Genomic DNA, 16,409 nt, shown 5'->3' on the forward strand with positions numbered 1-16,409 from the left:
ACATTCCCACCAACGGTGCAGGAGGGTTCCCTTTTCTCCAAACCCGCTCCAACATTTATCGTTTATGGACTTTTTGAATGATTGGGTTGTGATTTCTGTCACCTGCAAACAAAAGTGTCCTAAGTGATCTGCCTACTCTCAGGGTTGGTGCAAGTTCATGAAGCATGTATAGTGTTTGGCTGTCATGGAACAGCAGGAGCCATGACAGATTAGGTGAGAGGGACCCAGCCGTTGTCAGCAGCAGGAGCAGCAGGTGGGGAAGGAGCGCACGGAGCAGCAGGACCAGTGTCCAGGGCTCCGCGGCTGTGAACCTTTGGCTGGGTCCCAGTCTTCCTGGCAGAGGGGCCATGTGGGCAGCCTCCCATCCTGTGTATTCATTTGTCCAGTGAATCCCAGCGCCCGGGTTACCCAAGAACATCTCTGTTCTCTGCCCCCTGTATTACTTATTATTTATTATACACAGCATGTGTTCAAGCATCAGAGTGGATGCCTGATAAGGTTTCCACTCTGCCAGGATGGCTCCTACTGGTGGGAAGGACTGCCAGGAGCAGGAGTTGAGGAGCTGGCATTATGGATGAGCTTCCCAGGTCCGTTAGGGTTGGTGGAGGGGGCGGAAGATGGCCTGGCTGATCTGGCCGGGCATGGTGTAGAAGACGAGGAGGAGGAAGACAGTGATCAGTGCCAGCAGCAGCAGCAGCAGCACCAGGATACGCCAGTACCGGCGCCAGATGAAGAAGACGAAGGTCTTCAGCGGGTTCACAAACCAGTTAAAGGAGGTTTTGGGGCGGCTGTTGCGGGGGGAAGGTGGTGTCAGGAAGATTAGGAAGCCCCTGGGCACCCACTCCTCCCTCCTCCAGGCTCTGGCCAGACCTCCTGGGCCGCCCACTCACTTGGGCTTCTCCAAGGGCTCAGGCTCCTTGCGCCCCTTCCCCACTGGCCGTTTCTCAGCCTCCTCCACAGTCAGCTCAAACTCTGCCTCCACCTTCCCCTAGAAAAAGGGGAAATAGAGACCAAGCTCTCAGGCAGGCTCAGGGCTGGCACCCACCTGGCCTGGTTCCTGCCCTGGCCGCACCCACCGTGAGGATGTAGATGTTGCCTCCTGGGTCTGTGAACTCTAAGTCTTCTTCCCGACCCTTCCTCCTCCTCTTCCTCCTCTTCTTGCCAGCCTGAGCCTCCCGCTGCTCCCGCTCCTCGTCCTCAGGCTCCCGCAGCTTCACTACAGGCCACCAGCCCCGCAAGCGGCGGCAGCGAAACAGGTTACACCTTGGCCCAGCCCTGTCCTGGGCCAGCTGCACAGAGCAGAGCTCAGGGCCCCGGGTCCCTCGCACCATGTCCGGTAGCTGCAACTCCAGGGAGCCTACAAGTCAGAGCTCTCTGGGTTAGGCAGGAGATCCAAATCTATCTGGGCCCACCTCCCCTCCCTGAGAGTGACACCAAGGAAAGTGGAGCCCAGAGGTAGGAAGTGACAGATTGCTGACAACATCCTGGAGGAGGAGGCAGTGCCGGAGGATTCTAAGTCCAGACTAGGAAGTCAGAACATGGTGGTCAGGCCACACCTATGGACCACACACCACAGCCCAGATGTCAGCAAGTTGTCAGACCCTGATGAAACAGCCAAGGATGGGACCAGACTGCCTAAGCAGGGACCAAAGGCCATGGACTCCGAGTCCAGAGTGGCCTGAGCTCAGGTCAAATTAGAAGATTGAGTCGGAGACTTTGGGTAGGAATGGAGGTTATGGTGCTCAGGGCTGAATACATTCAGTAATGCCAGAAAGCAAAGGCTCATGACCTACGGTCTGAAACCCAGGCTTCAGGGCTGGGTTAGAGTAGGGAACCCAGGGGCTGGGGGCCAGGGCAGTGAGGGCAGAAATGGGCTAGGAGTTGAGGGAGGAGAACAGCTAAGCAGTACCAAGGAAGTCGTTGGCGGAGATGCGGTCGTAGTCCCAGACCTGCAGGACCAGCACAGCCGGCTGCCGGAACTCAGCTTCCTCCAGGGCGAAGGGTCCTGACCGGCGCCGGACGCTCACCTCACGCTCCGTGGGCAGGTAGTCAAAGTGGAACACAAAGCGCCAGTTGAAGTTCCCCTCTCCCGTCAGAGAGTTGAAGTGCACGTCTGTCTCCTGCTTGTCATGCTCCAGCCCTTTCATCCAGCTGGAGCCAGGGGAAAAGTGCAGGCCGAGGGGGTGGGCATCCATGCTGCCCCCAAGCCCAGAACCCAGCTCCTCACCCAGCCTGCCCCTCCACTCACCACCCAGCTCCAGGCACCATCAAGGGCCTAGGGGACAGGCCAGCCCAGGGCCCAAGCCCCTGTTTGCAATCTCACCTCAGTGCACAGCCACGTGCCTGGCCCAGCCTGCAGGCCTACCTTTTCACGTAGATGTCACTTGATGTCTCTCCAGTGAGCGGGTTCACATCATCCAGAACCACGTCCTCCGTGTTCCAGATGATGACTCTGAGCTCATAGCTGAGGGATGTATTGGGGGAGGGTTTTCAGACTTGGGAGGGGTCCTGGGAAGGGCTGCAGGAAGCAGAAAGGACCTGGGCCAGGGCCGCTGACATTCATTGAGCACTGACGTGTGCCTAGCTGGGTGAGCAGGATGTCTGTGTTCCCTTAAAGGAGCCCCAGGTATCACTGACCACCCCAGCCACCAAGGATGGCACCAGGAATGGTCTGCTGACCCAAGCAGGGCCAATGAGGTTCTCCCTCCCATTAGTCTGGAATCAAGACCCTGAAAGGTTGAGTCATGTAGCATCAGATGCAGAGCTGGAGCCACCGCAAGCCAGTCTAGTGCAAGCTGAAGTTTTGCAGTACAAAGGAGTGGCAGGTGAGCAGAGAAAGCCAGCCTGCAGAGAAAAGTGGGAGAATGACAGAACAGGGATGACAGCAGGCAACCCCAGAGGGACAGAAGGAGGGGCTGTGACGTTCCTGATTCTACCCCAAACAGCCTTGTCCTTGGCTGTCATGAGATTTCCTGGGTATCTGTTGTTTTCTCTTGCCCAGTATCAATTTCTCCTCATTTGCTGACAGCACCTTGAGTTTCTGTTGGTTACCTGCACCCCCACCTGTCAGTCTGTGTGATCCTGGTGGGGCAGACCAACCCCTACCTGGCTCCAGAGGTGGGTATATCACCTAGGACATCACCCAGGACTGGCCAATCAGTGTATTACAGCCCCTTGATCACAGTGATTAGTTCAGGAATCAGCATTTGACCCAAGTTGGTCCAATGAGAGTCAGCCCTGAGACTTTTGCTCTAACTGGGAAAGAGGTATTATTTTTCTGCTCAAGTAGTCTAGTTGGACAAGATGTAAGCCTGGCACCATTAAAAGCCGCTCTGCCCGTAGACTGCAAAAGCGTCCCTGAGTGTGAGACCAAGGAAAGCAAAGCCCAGAGGTAGAAACTGACAGATTGCTGACAACATCTGAAGTACATACACCATCCACTCAGACTAGCTCAGGTAGGAAGGGGATTTACTGGTATTTGGACTCTCGGTTGCAAGTGACAAACACCCAACTCACAATGGCTTATGAAAAAAGGGAAATTAATGGCTCACCTACCTGAAGTCTGGGTCAGCAGCCTCTGCCTGCTTCACTGGGGGGTCCCAGGTTTTCAGAAGACCCTTGTACAGGTTGTCCAAGATGTGCCTGCCCCAAGGGAGGAGGGGCCAGGACTCACCTGATTGGCTGCCGAGGCTTGATGTCAACTGGGGGTGGGGCAGGCACATCTCGGGGGAAGATGTCAATCCACATGTGAAGGGATCCCTGGGGGCACAGGACCAAGCTAAAGGGTCTTGTTGGGGTCCCACTTCCCCTAACAGCCCTGTGGCCAGAGGTTTTGCCTTTCCCCAGGTGGAGAGAAGAGCTGGGGTCAAAAGGGCACAGTCTGGCAGATGCTAGGGGACTTCAGGCAAGACTGAAGGGATTCCAGGGTTGAGGCTATCCTGGGGATTCAGAGATGAGCCCCCAAAAGTGGAAGGTTGAGATCAAAAGTAAGATCTGGTATTCCCAGGGCCCAGATCTTAGGAATCTAGAATAGAGGACAGGTTGGAAATGCCAAGTCTGAGCCTTGGTGGCCCAGGGGATCTTTCAGAACCAGAGTCTGGAGTAGGAATATGGGGTCCAGGATGGAAGTCCAAGACTGCAGTGGGGATGCAGGGGACCAGAATCAGAAGCCAGAGTCAGAAGTGGCAATGTGATGCCCGGGTGGAGGTGTTGGGGAAAGGGCACCCTGGGGACCCAAGTCCAGGATCAGGTGGGAGTCCTGGGATTCTGGGGTTGGGTGCTGAGCCCTCCTTCACCTGTAGCAGCCCCGGGTTGCGGGGATGGTAGAGGGGCCGTGTTTCTACGTGCTCAGGTACCAGCTGGATCCCAAGGCCCGGCATCTCCTGCCAGTGCCGCAGCACCTGCAATGCCTGGGCCTCCTCGGGGACCTCACTTACCACCTTGGATTCCCCACCACCTGCAACAAGAAGTGTGTGAGCTTGGGTTCCCAGCTCTCCTCCCTTCCTCCCCTGCCCTTCAATAGATGCTCCAGGCTGAGGCAGCTGCTGCACTGGGAGGGCAAGGCCACAGCGCTCAGAAGGTAGGGAGTGCTGCTATAACAGCTTTTGCCAGTGAAAAGCCAGCAGTCAGGGGGACAGTGCGGTTGGAGGGGCTGTGGCCTTTGTGCAGGCTCTCTTTACGGAAGAGACCACGAGCCATTTATGAAGCATGAGCTCAATTCTGCAGCCACGTTGTATGTTGTATGGGATCCCCTATGGGCCACCCTGTGTTCTCAGCTATGGCTCTGAGGGGACAGTAACACTCTTTGGGCATCTCACACTCACCAACAAAGACCATTTTCTCTCCACTGTTATCCTTACTCAAACTCACCTTCTCTGCCTGCAGAAGGAGGTGGGCTCTTTGGGGTGCACACTAGACTGGGCACCAGGGGCCCCCAGTATCTTGTTCTACCATCTTGCTCTACCATCTGGACTGCTCAGCAGAGAGGGGCTGGTACCTGGAGGCAGGGTCTCTGGCGGTGTCAGAAAGACTTTGCTGCCCACCTTGACAGCTCTGGCTCGGTATTCAGGGGCAGGGAGGCCACAGCGTTGGCACAGCCCTGCCAGGATCTGTGAAGGCCGGAATGCATCACGCCAGGCATTGTACCCACCCCTGCAGGCATAAAAGGAAGGTGCCTCAGTAGGGGCCAGCATATGGACATAGTTGGGCACAGGGGAAGGGGTGGAGAGCCTTGAAAACATGAGATCCAGGTTCATAACTCCACTAGGGGACAGGTTAGTCCTTGCTTCCAGAAACTGTGAAAAACAAAAGATGTATGCCAGGTGTTTCTACGAAGGAGATACTATTATTATTACCTCCATTTTGCAGATGAGTAAACTGAAATTCAGGGAGGTCAAGTGACTTGTTACAATCCCAACTCCCAAGGCCAGGTCTTGACACTAAGCCATAATGTCTTAGTCACAGGGGAGGTCCCTTCTATGAAATCAAAGGATCTGGACACAGGTGGGTGAACTTGACTGTCTTTGGTCGGACTTAGAATGACTCCTGAGGGCCCTGCTGGACTCACACATCATACTGGGAGGCCAGCCCACAGTTCGCCCTGTGGTGGCTATAGAATCGGTTTTCCAGGTCAATGTGGGTCTCTCCCCGATGAGGTTGTCAGAACCCACGAGGTCGTGATCAAACACAGCCACAGTCAGCTCTGGCTCAGCAGGGAGAGAGATGCTGAGCTCCAGGACTCTGGCCAGGAGAGAGCATGGCTCAGGACACCTCCATGCCCTAGGAGGTGGTCTTGCGGGGGTAGGGGTGTCAAGGGTTCCAGAAGCCTCCGTGCATTCCCCTCCTAGCACCATGCCAGCTGCCTGAGTGACAGCCACAGGGCCAGATGGCAAAGTGCTCTCCATTCCCAAACCCAGGGCCCAGCCTCACTCTCCAAAGATGGGATTCAGCTGCTTGGGGATGTAGCGCTCCTTGGTGTCTAGCCGCTCCCGGCCAGCGCTCACCACCACATAGAGGTCAGCTTTGCCATTGGGGTCTGCCGGAGCCAAGCTGGTAGCCTAGGGAGATGGGATGGGATGGAACTGCGAGAAATATCATTGTCATAACCTAGGGTTGCCCTTGCTGAACCTAATCTCCAATTAAGCATAAACAGGAAGCTACCAAGGAGAGACCTCCCACAGCAAGGAGTTAGCTGAGAGGCTGGACAAGATAACTTTTATTTACTTTTAAATTAAATATTGAAATACTTAAATAGGTATAATCAAAAATATGAAACAGAAAATATGTAGAAAGATGCATAAGGGACTTAACTATTTGATTTATAACTTTCCATATCATTTAACTTCCATTTATTATAGGGGCACATTTTACCTTTTAAATTAAGAATATTTTAACTAAATAAAAGAATAATGCAATGAGCATGTGTGTACCCAGCTTAATAAATAGAACACTACTGACAATTGTTCCCTGAGTCCCCTTATCTGATTTCATTCCCTTTCCACCCCTGAAGTAGCCAGAACCCTTTATTTGGGGTTTCTCACTCACACAAAAAAGTAAAAATGCTTTTACTACATATACATGCATCCCTAAGCAATGTATAGCACTACTTTGCATGGTTTTAAACTATATGTATTAAACTTATTGTTTTTGCTAACTATGTAATTTTATAAACACATAATTTATGCATAAATTACTGAAGTACAATTTATACACAGTAATATATTTTTAGTCTTTCTACACTCCTGCCTGCAATGAATGAAAGTCCCAGTTGCTCCACATCTTTACCAACACTTGGTATTGTCAGTCTTTTTTATTTTAGTCATTCTAGCACATGTGAAATTACAGCTCACTATGGTTTTAATTTGCATTTCCCTGATGACAAAGCATGCTGAGCATTTTTGCATGTGCTTATTGGCCCTATATATATTTTCTTTTGTGAAGTGACTGTTCAAATCTTTTGCTCCACCACTGACTGAGTTTTTAGTTTTAAATATTATACTTCTAATTTCTAAAAATTCTAACTGGCCCTTCAAACTTGCTATTTACTTTGAATAGTCTATTGTTCCTTGCTCATTTTAAGTTCATTCTTTTATTTATTTAAACATTTCATATATAGTTATTTTATATCCTATAAATTCAGGTTCTGCAGCAAGCAAGCTGTGTAACCCTGGGGAGTCTCTTAATTTTATGCCTAAGATTTCCCACCTGAAAAATGAAGAAGCTGGACCCTGATCCCTTTAGTCTGTAGGTTTCATGTACATTACCTTTGCTGGAGTTAGAGGCGTGCTGGGCCGGTGGATGCTCACCTTTACAACATATACTCTGACCAGGAGCTTGATTGGCCGGTTCTGTGGGATCCCCCGGGAGATCTGAGGCTCAGAGAAGGACATTGCATCTGATTCAGGATAAATGAGGAAGGAGCCCTGGGTGGGATGGATGGGACACTGGTAAGAGAGTCTTCCTCCTGCAACCCCACTTGTGCTCCCTGGTCCCCCACCTTCTTTCCCCAAACATACCTTGAACTTGCCCACAAGGTTTCCAGACCCTTCTTCCTCTCCATCTCCATCTCCATCCTGACCCCCTTGCCCTCGGTACAGGGCAAACACATTCAACCAGTCTTCAAAGTGGTTAAACTCTTCCTCCAGGGAGCTGTTGTAAATCTGAAAGGCAAGGGCCTCAGTGACAGCCCGATGTCCAGAATCCAAGCAGAATCCCCTCTCCCGACACCAGTCACCTTCAGAGTAGCAACTGCTTTTTTCTGGAACACAGAGTCTTTTACTTCAGCCTCACCCTGGTCTTGGGCTTCCCCATCCACAGAAATGATGTTGACCCCATCTGGGAGCAGCAGAAATGCCTCGTTAGAAATACTGGTGTGCAGGGAGGGAGGGAGACTGAAAGGAAAAAAGTAAGAAAGCCAAATCTCTCACCTGAATCCCCAGAGTCATCCATTTCATCCTCATCAAAGTTGGTCTGAAATCAAAGGGCAGGTCAGAGATTATTCCCCACAATTCACCTCCTTAATCTACCTCTTTTCCAGGATAGGGAGTTGGGAAACTTTAAGTTCCAGCTGGGTAAGCCACTTGCATTTTCAAAGCCTTAGTTTATCATCTAGTCCTGCGCTGACCAAGACAGCAACCACCAGCTACACGTGGCTACTGAGTACTTAAAATGTGGCTGGTCCCAACTGAGGTATGCTGGAAGTGTAAACTACACACCGGATTTTAAAGACTAGTATAAAATAAGAATGAAAAATATCTCATTATTAATTGCTTATAATGGTTACTTCTTAAAATGATATTTTAGATATATTAGGTTAAATAAAATATATCATTAAGATCAATTTCACCTGCTTCCTTTTACTTTTTTTAATGTGGCTACTACAAAAGTTAAAATTACGTCTGTGCCTCACATGATATTTCTGTTGGACAACAAGCTCTAGATAATGGAATTAATAATCCTCAGCTTCTAGAATTGTTGTGAAGAAGACAAACGATGGCTATAACAAAGAGCTCTGAAAAACTGTAGCGCTCCACGTGTGATGAGATCCTTCTTCTTGCCATTGGCTCTCCTCAGCCTCCAGCCCCCCAACCCCTGGGACTCTCTCCTCTGTCCCTACCTGCCCCTGGAGCTCCTGCAGCGACGCATAGTACTTGGACCACCAGTCAAGCTCTTCGGGATCTGGGATGTCCTCCTCCAGCTCTGGGCCTTGATTCAGGAGGCCTCCCAGAGGGAGCTTCTTCAGAGGAGCCTGAGGGAGAAGAACTCAGTGCCCCTAAGCCAGCACCATCCCAAGCACTGCTAGCCCCTCCTCCACCTATCCTCCATAGTCCATCACCTTCAGGAGCCGTCTGGGCATCCCCACCTCAGCCAAGAAGGGATCCAGGGACCTCTGTCCTAAGAGGGGGTAAATGACACCCAGAGGAGGTCAGGCAAGTAGAAGTCAGACTCCATGCCCCACTGGAAGATCCCCTGGAGCCACCTCAGCCAAGAGCGACTTCTGTCTGGTGGTCCCTAAAGGGGACAACCCATACCTTGAGGTCCCTTGGGAACTAGGTCCCCTGTCTCCTCCTCTTCTTCCTCCTCAGGGGGATCCTCATGAGCCTGGAGTGTGAATCGCAGCATATGGGGGACAATGTGGGAACCCACAAGCACTGTGTGGCCAAAGGCCTGGCGCTCAATCACCAGGATGCTGAGTGGGGGCTGCAGGTAAGGCTGCTCCGGCAAGTCCTGGGGGAGAGAGGACCCATGTCTCTCAGACTAGGGGAGGAGGGAGAGGCAGTAGCAGAGACAGATAGGAAAACAATACAGCTAAATCTGCATTCGGAGCCCACAGCCTCATTGTGTCATCTCTGGTAAGTCACTGCCTTCTGAACCCACTTCCCAGCTAAAAAGGGGACACAATCCTGGATTGGAAAGACAATTGTATTAAATAACATAATAGACACAAAAGTATTCTGAAGCCTACAAAGTGCTATCAGAAACACAAGGCTGCTGTTGTTGCTGTTATTATGTGAAGGACCAATGCTCAGTTTGCTAATGTGGATTTAGAACCATAACGATATGTACGCTCTTTAGCCCAGGAATTCTCTACCTATCAATGGGTCCTAAGGCGGCAGGAGGTGGGTGGGGAGAACAAAGGCTGTAATACTGTATTGCTGAGTTTATTCTATGTACATGTGACAATTACAGGAAAAAGGAGGGAGGAATGAATGGAGCTATAATAGAGAAAAGTTTCTCTATTTTACCGGAACTAAATTAGTATTAGTCTGAAGCAGACTGTGAAAAATCAGTATGCATACTGTAATCCCTAGAGCAACTGCTAAATAAAAATCAACAAAGGAATTAAAGTTGTACAGTAATAAATATTTATTTAATACAAAAGAAGGCTCTAAAGGAAGAACAAAAGTATGAGACCTACAGAAAACAAATAGCAAAATGTCAGATGTAAATCCAACCATATTAATAATAACATCAAATATGACTGTATTTTAATCAAAGACAGAGGTTGTCAACTGGGTAAAAAAAAAGAGATGCAACTACATGTGGCTTAAAAGACCCTCTTGAGTAAGACACATATAGGCTGAAAGTAAAATGATAAGGAAACATGTCATGCAAACATTAACCAGAGAGAACTGGAGAACTGGTATAGCTATATTATCAGACAAAACAGACTTTAAGACAAAAAATTTTACTGGAGACAGAGGGACATTTTATAATGATAAACAGATCAATTTATAGGAAGCTGTAACAATTATAAACATATATGCACCTAATAACAAACTCAAAATACAAGAAGTGAAAAAAATGACCCAAAATAAAGGGAGAAACAAACAATTCAACAATAGTTGGAGATCTCAATACCATATTCTCAGTAACGAATAGAACAACTAGACATAAAATCACCAAGGAGGCTTTTTTTTTAGGAAAGCTTGAATAATACTATCAACTCAACTAGACCTAAGTGATATCTATAGAACATTCCACCCAGCCACAGAAGAATGCACATTCTTTTCACATGCACAATGGAGAGAGGGATGTGTTTTCCTCAAGTTGCACTATGAAATGGGAAATGAGAGGAAGCATCCCCCGGAAGTTCAGTGAGCAAACTGATTTCAGTTTCATCATCTTACAGCACAATAAAGTTTTCAAACTGCAAACTCCTGCATGGCAAGCAGAGTCATGAAACAGTGTCGGGTTGTTGTTTGCCCCCTTGCAATCTGGAGGCCACCATGCTTTGTCCCAGTCACCCCCTCACCCAGGCACGGCACTCTTCAGTTTACAGAGCCCTTTCACCAAGATCCTTTCTCTCATTGGCTCCTCATAGCACTCTTTTGTATCTGTTACTCCCTTTTATAAAGAAACAAACAAATAAACAAGCAAGCAAATAGAAAAACTAAAGCTCAAATCAGACGAGTAATCTGACAAATTCCTAAGTGACACTGCCAAAATTTGACTCCAAAGTCTATACCACAGTACAGTAAATACAAATTAAATGAGAAATGTATTTTTCTTCTCAGCCCCTGGTGTTTCAGAAACTAGACAGATTCCTTCAGATTCCTACTTCATGACATTTGGCTAATCCACACATCCAGTAGAGCTGACACAGCATTACCAGTTCATGGATTAATCCAGGGAGCAGCAAACTATAGCCTGTAAACAAAATCTGGCCTGCTGCTAGTTTTTGCAAATAAAGTTTTATTGGAACACAGTCATACCCATTCATTTCCTTGTTCCCTGTGGATGTTTACACACTACAATGGCAGATTTGACTAACTGCAAATGAAACCATATGACCCACAAAGCCTAAAATATTTACTATCTGGCCCTTTATGGAAACTTGGTGGGTTAAGCCAATATAACCAGCCGGGAATTCACCAGCCCACTGCCCTCTTCCATTTCTTGCCCGCTGCCCGTGCCCTCACCACTGTCAGATGCCTGATGAGCTCGGTGAAATTGGGGTTCTCACGGTAACTGGCCAGGATCTCGGACTCCACACGTCGCCCAGCCACCTCCAGCACAACCTGGGGCTGCTCCACCTCGAACAGGTGCACACGGCCAAGGCCCCTCAGACCCCAGAACAGTACCTGGGGTTGGGAAGTGGGAGAGTCAGGGATCTGCACCCGGTTGAGGGGCACCGAGGTGTGCAGAAGGAAGGAGGATGAGTGCCTAGTGCTACCTCAACACGGAAATCCCTGAGAACTGGGCGCACATGGGGCGGCAGGGATAGGCGTCCGGAGATGGGCTCGACCAGGGGTGTCAGGTCCTGGGGCTCCACATCACTGGGCACTGAGGGCTACAGGGAGCCAGAGATCAGAGGTCAAAGAGGAATCAGGCCAAAGGAGGGAAATCCTGGGCTCAGGGAAGAGAAGCGGAGAGCTACCAATGAAATATAAATCCAGAGACACCTGGCAAGGCTGGACAGGTGGGATAGGGGTATCTAAGGAAACAGCCATGTACAAAAAGGGAGTGTGGGTATCTGAGGCATGAGGATCAACCTGCAGCCTGGGTTCTCTGGAGTTGGAGGCCTGGCAAGGTGAACCTAAGATAGGTCTACTTTAAGTGTTCCCTGGAGTCAGGAGGTCCAGTGAGGTGTCCCCAGGACAGATCTGTCGCCTGCATTCTCTGGGGGTGAGGGAGTTGGAGGGGTAACCCTGGGACATGCCCACATCCCTGGAGCTGGATAGTCTAAAGGAATAGCAGGAGGGGTCCACAGCCTGTGCCAGCTGCACCACAGCACTCTGACCTCAAGCTGGCTACTGTAGTCCAGTTCAATGAGTTCAAAGGTGGCGATGAGCTCCCCGGCTGCCCGGGGCCCCTTCCTCACGGGGAAGAACTGCAGCTCGGGGCGTTGGTAAGGGTCCTCCATCAGCTTTACCCTCAGGGCGGCCAGCGCCCTGCCCAGGAACACAGGGGGGCCCTGCAGGGAGCGCAGCATTGAGGACAAATGTGGAAGAGGTTCAGGAGCCAGGCGAGGGAGCATCAAGACAAGGGAGGGGGCCCTTTGGTGGGAACCCAGGTGGGGCCCAGGCCACACTCACAAACTTATTGTGGTCAAAGATGTTGACGACCACTAGCGGAGGCTCCTCCTGCAGATGCTCCCTCCTCCCATCCACAATCAACTGATCAAACACTAAGAGCTCGTCCCACAGGGGGCTCAGCATCTGCTCCAGGACCTTGGGGGCCACGCAGGGAAGGAGGCAACCGCAGGCATCAGAAGAACCTCTCACCCTTAAGACCCTCTAGTTCAACACCACCCCCTAAATCAGGGCAGTCCGATTAGGGCCTTGGAAAAGCTCAGCCCCCACCCACCTTGTCTCCAGCGCCCCTCCGCCCACATCCCAGCCCAGATCTCACCTGTGTGGTCTGGCACTGTGTAGAGATGAGGACTCGAGCAAAGGGGTCTGAGAGCCCACTGTCATCTGCTGCCAACACACCTCGGGCCTGGTACAAGTGAGCCCGGAGCTGGAAGTAGCTGAAGTCTGGGGTGGAGGGAAGGAAGAGCGACCACTGGAGTCCCTGAGCCCAGACCCTCTGAGCCCTCAGCTGGGCATCTAGCCCCACACCTAGGGCAAACGGAAAGTGGGGCCCCGGGCCCCCTGGGCCACCTGCCCCATGCCCTGCACTCACCGTCCCGACACAGGCTGTAAGGCAGCCCAGCAGAGGGCTCAGGCAGCAGGTCCGGGGGGAGCTCTGAGGTGCAGGCCTTGGCTTGCTTGCCCAGCCCCAGCCACAGGAAGAGCTCCAGTTTGGCACAGACCTCACCAGGGGCTGCCCCAGGTGCCTGTTGTGGGGAAGAGGCATGTTAGGGCCCACCCCTTGTTACCCGACCTTGACCAGCAGTCCTGCTCCCCCAAGGTAGGTCCATTCTCTCTGTATCACTAAACCTCACCCCAGCCCCCTATACCTCACCCTGCAGCCCCTTCATGCCCACCTGACACCCCATTACCCTATAACTCCCATTCCCTATTCATCCTGCCCCAACACTGCCACTTCCTACACCCCAAACCCCACACCTACCCTCTGAACTCTGCACTCCCACACCCCACACTCATCTCACCCCTCTGTCCTCTCATCCCCAACACATTTAGTTCCCTGTCCCCTGCCCCAGTGGTCACAGCTTCTCACCACTAGGGACTCCTGCTGGTGTCCATCACAGGAACACCTCATTTAGAAACAGTCTGCCCACAAATTGGCTATGCCTATAAGGAACTAGTTCATCACAGTCCCATTTTCATAACCCTGCCCATCTGTCAAAGTTTAGTCAATAAAAGGGCCAGTGCAGGTCCAGAGATGACAAAATTTGGTGTTTATTTCACAACAAGACTCACCTGGGTAAAGGCACAATCTCCCATTGGCATTCTGGATAATTAAAGGGCTCAGTACACTTTTTAAAACAGTAATAATTTTAAAACAATACTAAATGTTTAATTTTTTAAAATTAAAACATGTTTAAGTTTTTAAAGTTAATAGAAAAAAAATTTTGAAATAAAAATAAATTTGAATTTTTTAATTAAAAAATATTTAAGTCTCAGGACCCCTTATTGGAATCTACACACCTCCACCCCGAGGACTGTGCCATCCTCTGAGCCTCACCCCACTCCAGTCCCCAGCACCCTCACCCCTAGGACCCCTCACTGTGAGCAGCAGACTCTGGATCTTCCCACAGTCCTGGCCCCGTTCCTCCTCGACCACAGAGAACAGCACATCCTGGGCAGGGATGCGGGCCCAGGCCACACGGCGCCGTCCACTGAGCATCCAGACCAGCACATCCGGGAGGGGAGGCTGGGGCTGCCGGCAGAGAACTGGGTTGCAGAGGCGGATCTGGAGTGGAGAGCCCCTTGCTCCCACAGCTTCCCCTGGATGGATGGACCAAATGTCCATCTCCAGCCCTGACCTCCCCCTGAACCCCAGGCCCATGAAGCCACCTGCCTCCTGGACATCTCTCCCCTGGATGCCCCACAGGCAACCTCAGACTCAAAGTCCCACCCAACTTTTTTATCCTGGTCTTTTTTTTTTAACTGTGGTAAAATACACATAGCATAAAATTTACTATATCAACCATTTGAAAGTGTACAGTTCAGTAGTACATTCACACTGTTGTGCAACCATCACTACTGTCCACTCTCAGAACTTTTTTCATCTTGCAAAACTGCCACTCTGTATCCATTAAACACTAATTTCCCATTTCCCCTCCCTGCCCTGACAATCACCATTCTACTTTCTGACTCTAAGAATTTGACTACTCTAGGTACCTTAGATGAGTGGAATTATATAGTATTTGTCCTTTTGTGCCTGGCTTTTTTCACTCAGCATAAAGTCTTCAAGGTCACCAAGCTGGAGCAAGTGTCAGCCTGATTTCCTTACTCTTCCCTTCTCCCAACCTGATTTTCCCCGGTGATTCCCACAGTGTGCCCATTCACATCAGCCAAACAGTCTCCTCTGACAGCTCATCACCCAATCCTGCCAACGTTCCCTTCTCTCCCTTCCTCACTGCCTGAGATTAAGACCACCCACTCTTGTCCAGACAACTGGGAAGTCTTCCTGCCTTCAGTCTTCCCTTCCAACTCATTCTTTACCATGAATGGCTGGCTTGCTCCCACCTTCTGGGTCTCAGTTTAAATGTTGTCCCGGCAGAGAAATCTTCCCTGACCACCTTACGTAAGCATCTCTCCTCAGCCCCCTTAGCCTCTGTAACATCTTCCTTAGCAATTCCTACAAATCATCAGTTTTTCTTATTCATTTAACGTGCATAGTCAGTCTCCCACACTAAGCCCCAAAAGGGCAAGAAACATGGCAGAGGTGGATCTCCAGGGCCTCATACATAGCCTGGCACGAGGAAGACTTTAAATATCACTGAGTAAGCAAACAAACAATGGCTAGAACTGATCATCCCAGAGTTGACCCTCTCCTTTCCCTGTGCGAAATCATCACGCCAGACTTGTATCTCCAGTAATATCATGAGCTAGGAATTAAGACCTACTTCTCTCTAAAAACAACTAAAACTACTTGGTAAAATATTTGTTTAAATATTCATTAAAGGCAGTGGTGAGATAATAAGAATAAAGAATTATCTCTAAATGAAGCTCTAAATGAAAATAGGAAACCAGAGAAGTTAACAGAGAATTTCAACAATTTTTTGCCACAGGGGCATTTGCCAAATCTGGCAAATATGAGCTTTTCATGACCTGATAGTGAGTAAAAACAATATAAAGAGCTCAGATAGCAATCAAGACAGGAGTTTATCAAGACAGGAGTCTAATAGGCGATCTCTCCCCTCCCTAAAAGCTACGACCCCAAAGAATCATGCCTTCAAGATAAAGATAAACCCTAACTGAACCTGCCCCACTTTCTCACCCCCAGGAATCTACAAAGAGAGTTGTCTGGCTGAGTGAAGTAGTGGAGCTGGAAACTGTTCCTGAAAAGAATAACCACAAGCTGATTTTTTCACAATGCCTGGGTGTTGCTAAACATCAAATTTTAGTTTAAGGTGATCAAGGGCAGAAGCAAGGTCATATGTTTTCTAGAAGAATATACCTTTATTCCAAGACTAAAAGAAGTCCCACAAATAATGTTTGGAAACTATAATGAATAGCTCACAGTTTAAAGCAGCTAAACACAGAAGGAAACAAACAGGAGGAACAGAGAGCAGAAATAAGCCCCCTAAAATCGACTATTGAAATCATCTGACATTATAAAAACAATTCGGCTTACTATGTTTAAATGAAACAAAAGATAAACCTGACAAATATTTACTGGGAATAAGAAACTGAAAAATAACACAGTGAATTTGAAAAAAAATAGAATTTACAGAAATGAAAATTGCAATGATTGAAATGAAAAATTCAACAGAGGCACTTATACAGTCTCCTGATTTTCAATTAAAAAGCCAAAGCAACTCAATGGGAAAAATA

At 49.5% G+C, this 16,409-nt stretch overlaps 1 protein-coding gene across 1 annotated transcript in view; it reads right to left on the bottom strand.

Annotated features, from left to right (window-relative positions):
- Positions 1 to 434: 434 nt before the first annotated feature.
- Positions 435 to 16,409, bottom strand: part of LOC105073621 (fer-1-like protein 4) — a 31,088-nt gene continuing 15,113 nt past the window's right edge. Inside the window, 25 exon segments of the mRNA XM_074347213.1 lie at positions 435 to 788; positions 891 to 988; positions 1,077 to 1,357; positions 1,910 to 2,151; positions 2,366 to 2,464; positions 3,674 to 3,759; positions 4,296 to 4,456; positions 4,997 to 5,151; positions 5,567 to 5,646; positions 5,649 to 5,739; positions 5,929 to 6,056; positions 7,305 to 7,421; positions 7,515 to 7,658; positions 7,733 to 7,833; positions 7,926 to 7,968; positions 8,615 to 8,746; positions 8,834 to 8,892; positions 9,030 to 9,225; positions 11,421 to 11,582; positions 11,675 to 11,791; positions 12,242 to 12,415; positions 12,537 to 12,671; positions 12,853 to 12,977; positions 13,126 to 13,279; positions 14,134 to 14,286. Of these exon segments, the coding sequence (XP_074203314.1) occupies positions 593 to 788; positions 891 to 988; positions 1,077 to 1,357; positions 1,910 to 2,151; positions 2,366 to 2,464; positions 3,674 to 3,759; positions 4,296 to 4,456; positions 4,997 to 5,151; positions 5,567 to 5,646; positions 5,649 to 5,739; positions 5,929 to 6,056; positions 7,305 to 7,421; positions 7,515 to 7,658; positions 7,733 to 7,833; positions 7,926 to 7,968; positions 8,615 to 8,746; positions 8,834 to 8,892; positions 9,030 to 9,225; positions 11,421 to 11,582; positions 11,675 to 11,791; positions 12,242 to 12,415; positions 12,537 to 12,671; positions 12,853 to 12,977; positions 13,126 to 13,279; positions 14,134 to 14,286 (3,429 nt within the window). The 3' untranslated portion in view covers positions 435 to 592.

This window comes from Camelus bactrianus, chromosome 19 (genome assembly GCF_048773025.1).
Source record: "Camelus bactrianus isolate YW-2024 breed Bactrian camel chromosome 19, ASM4877302v1, whole genome shotgun sequence".
Lineage (NCBI taxonomy): Eukaryota > Metazoa > Chordata > Mammalia > Artiodactyla > Camelidae > Camelus > Camelus bactrianus.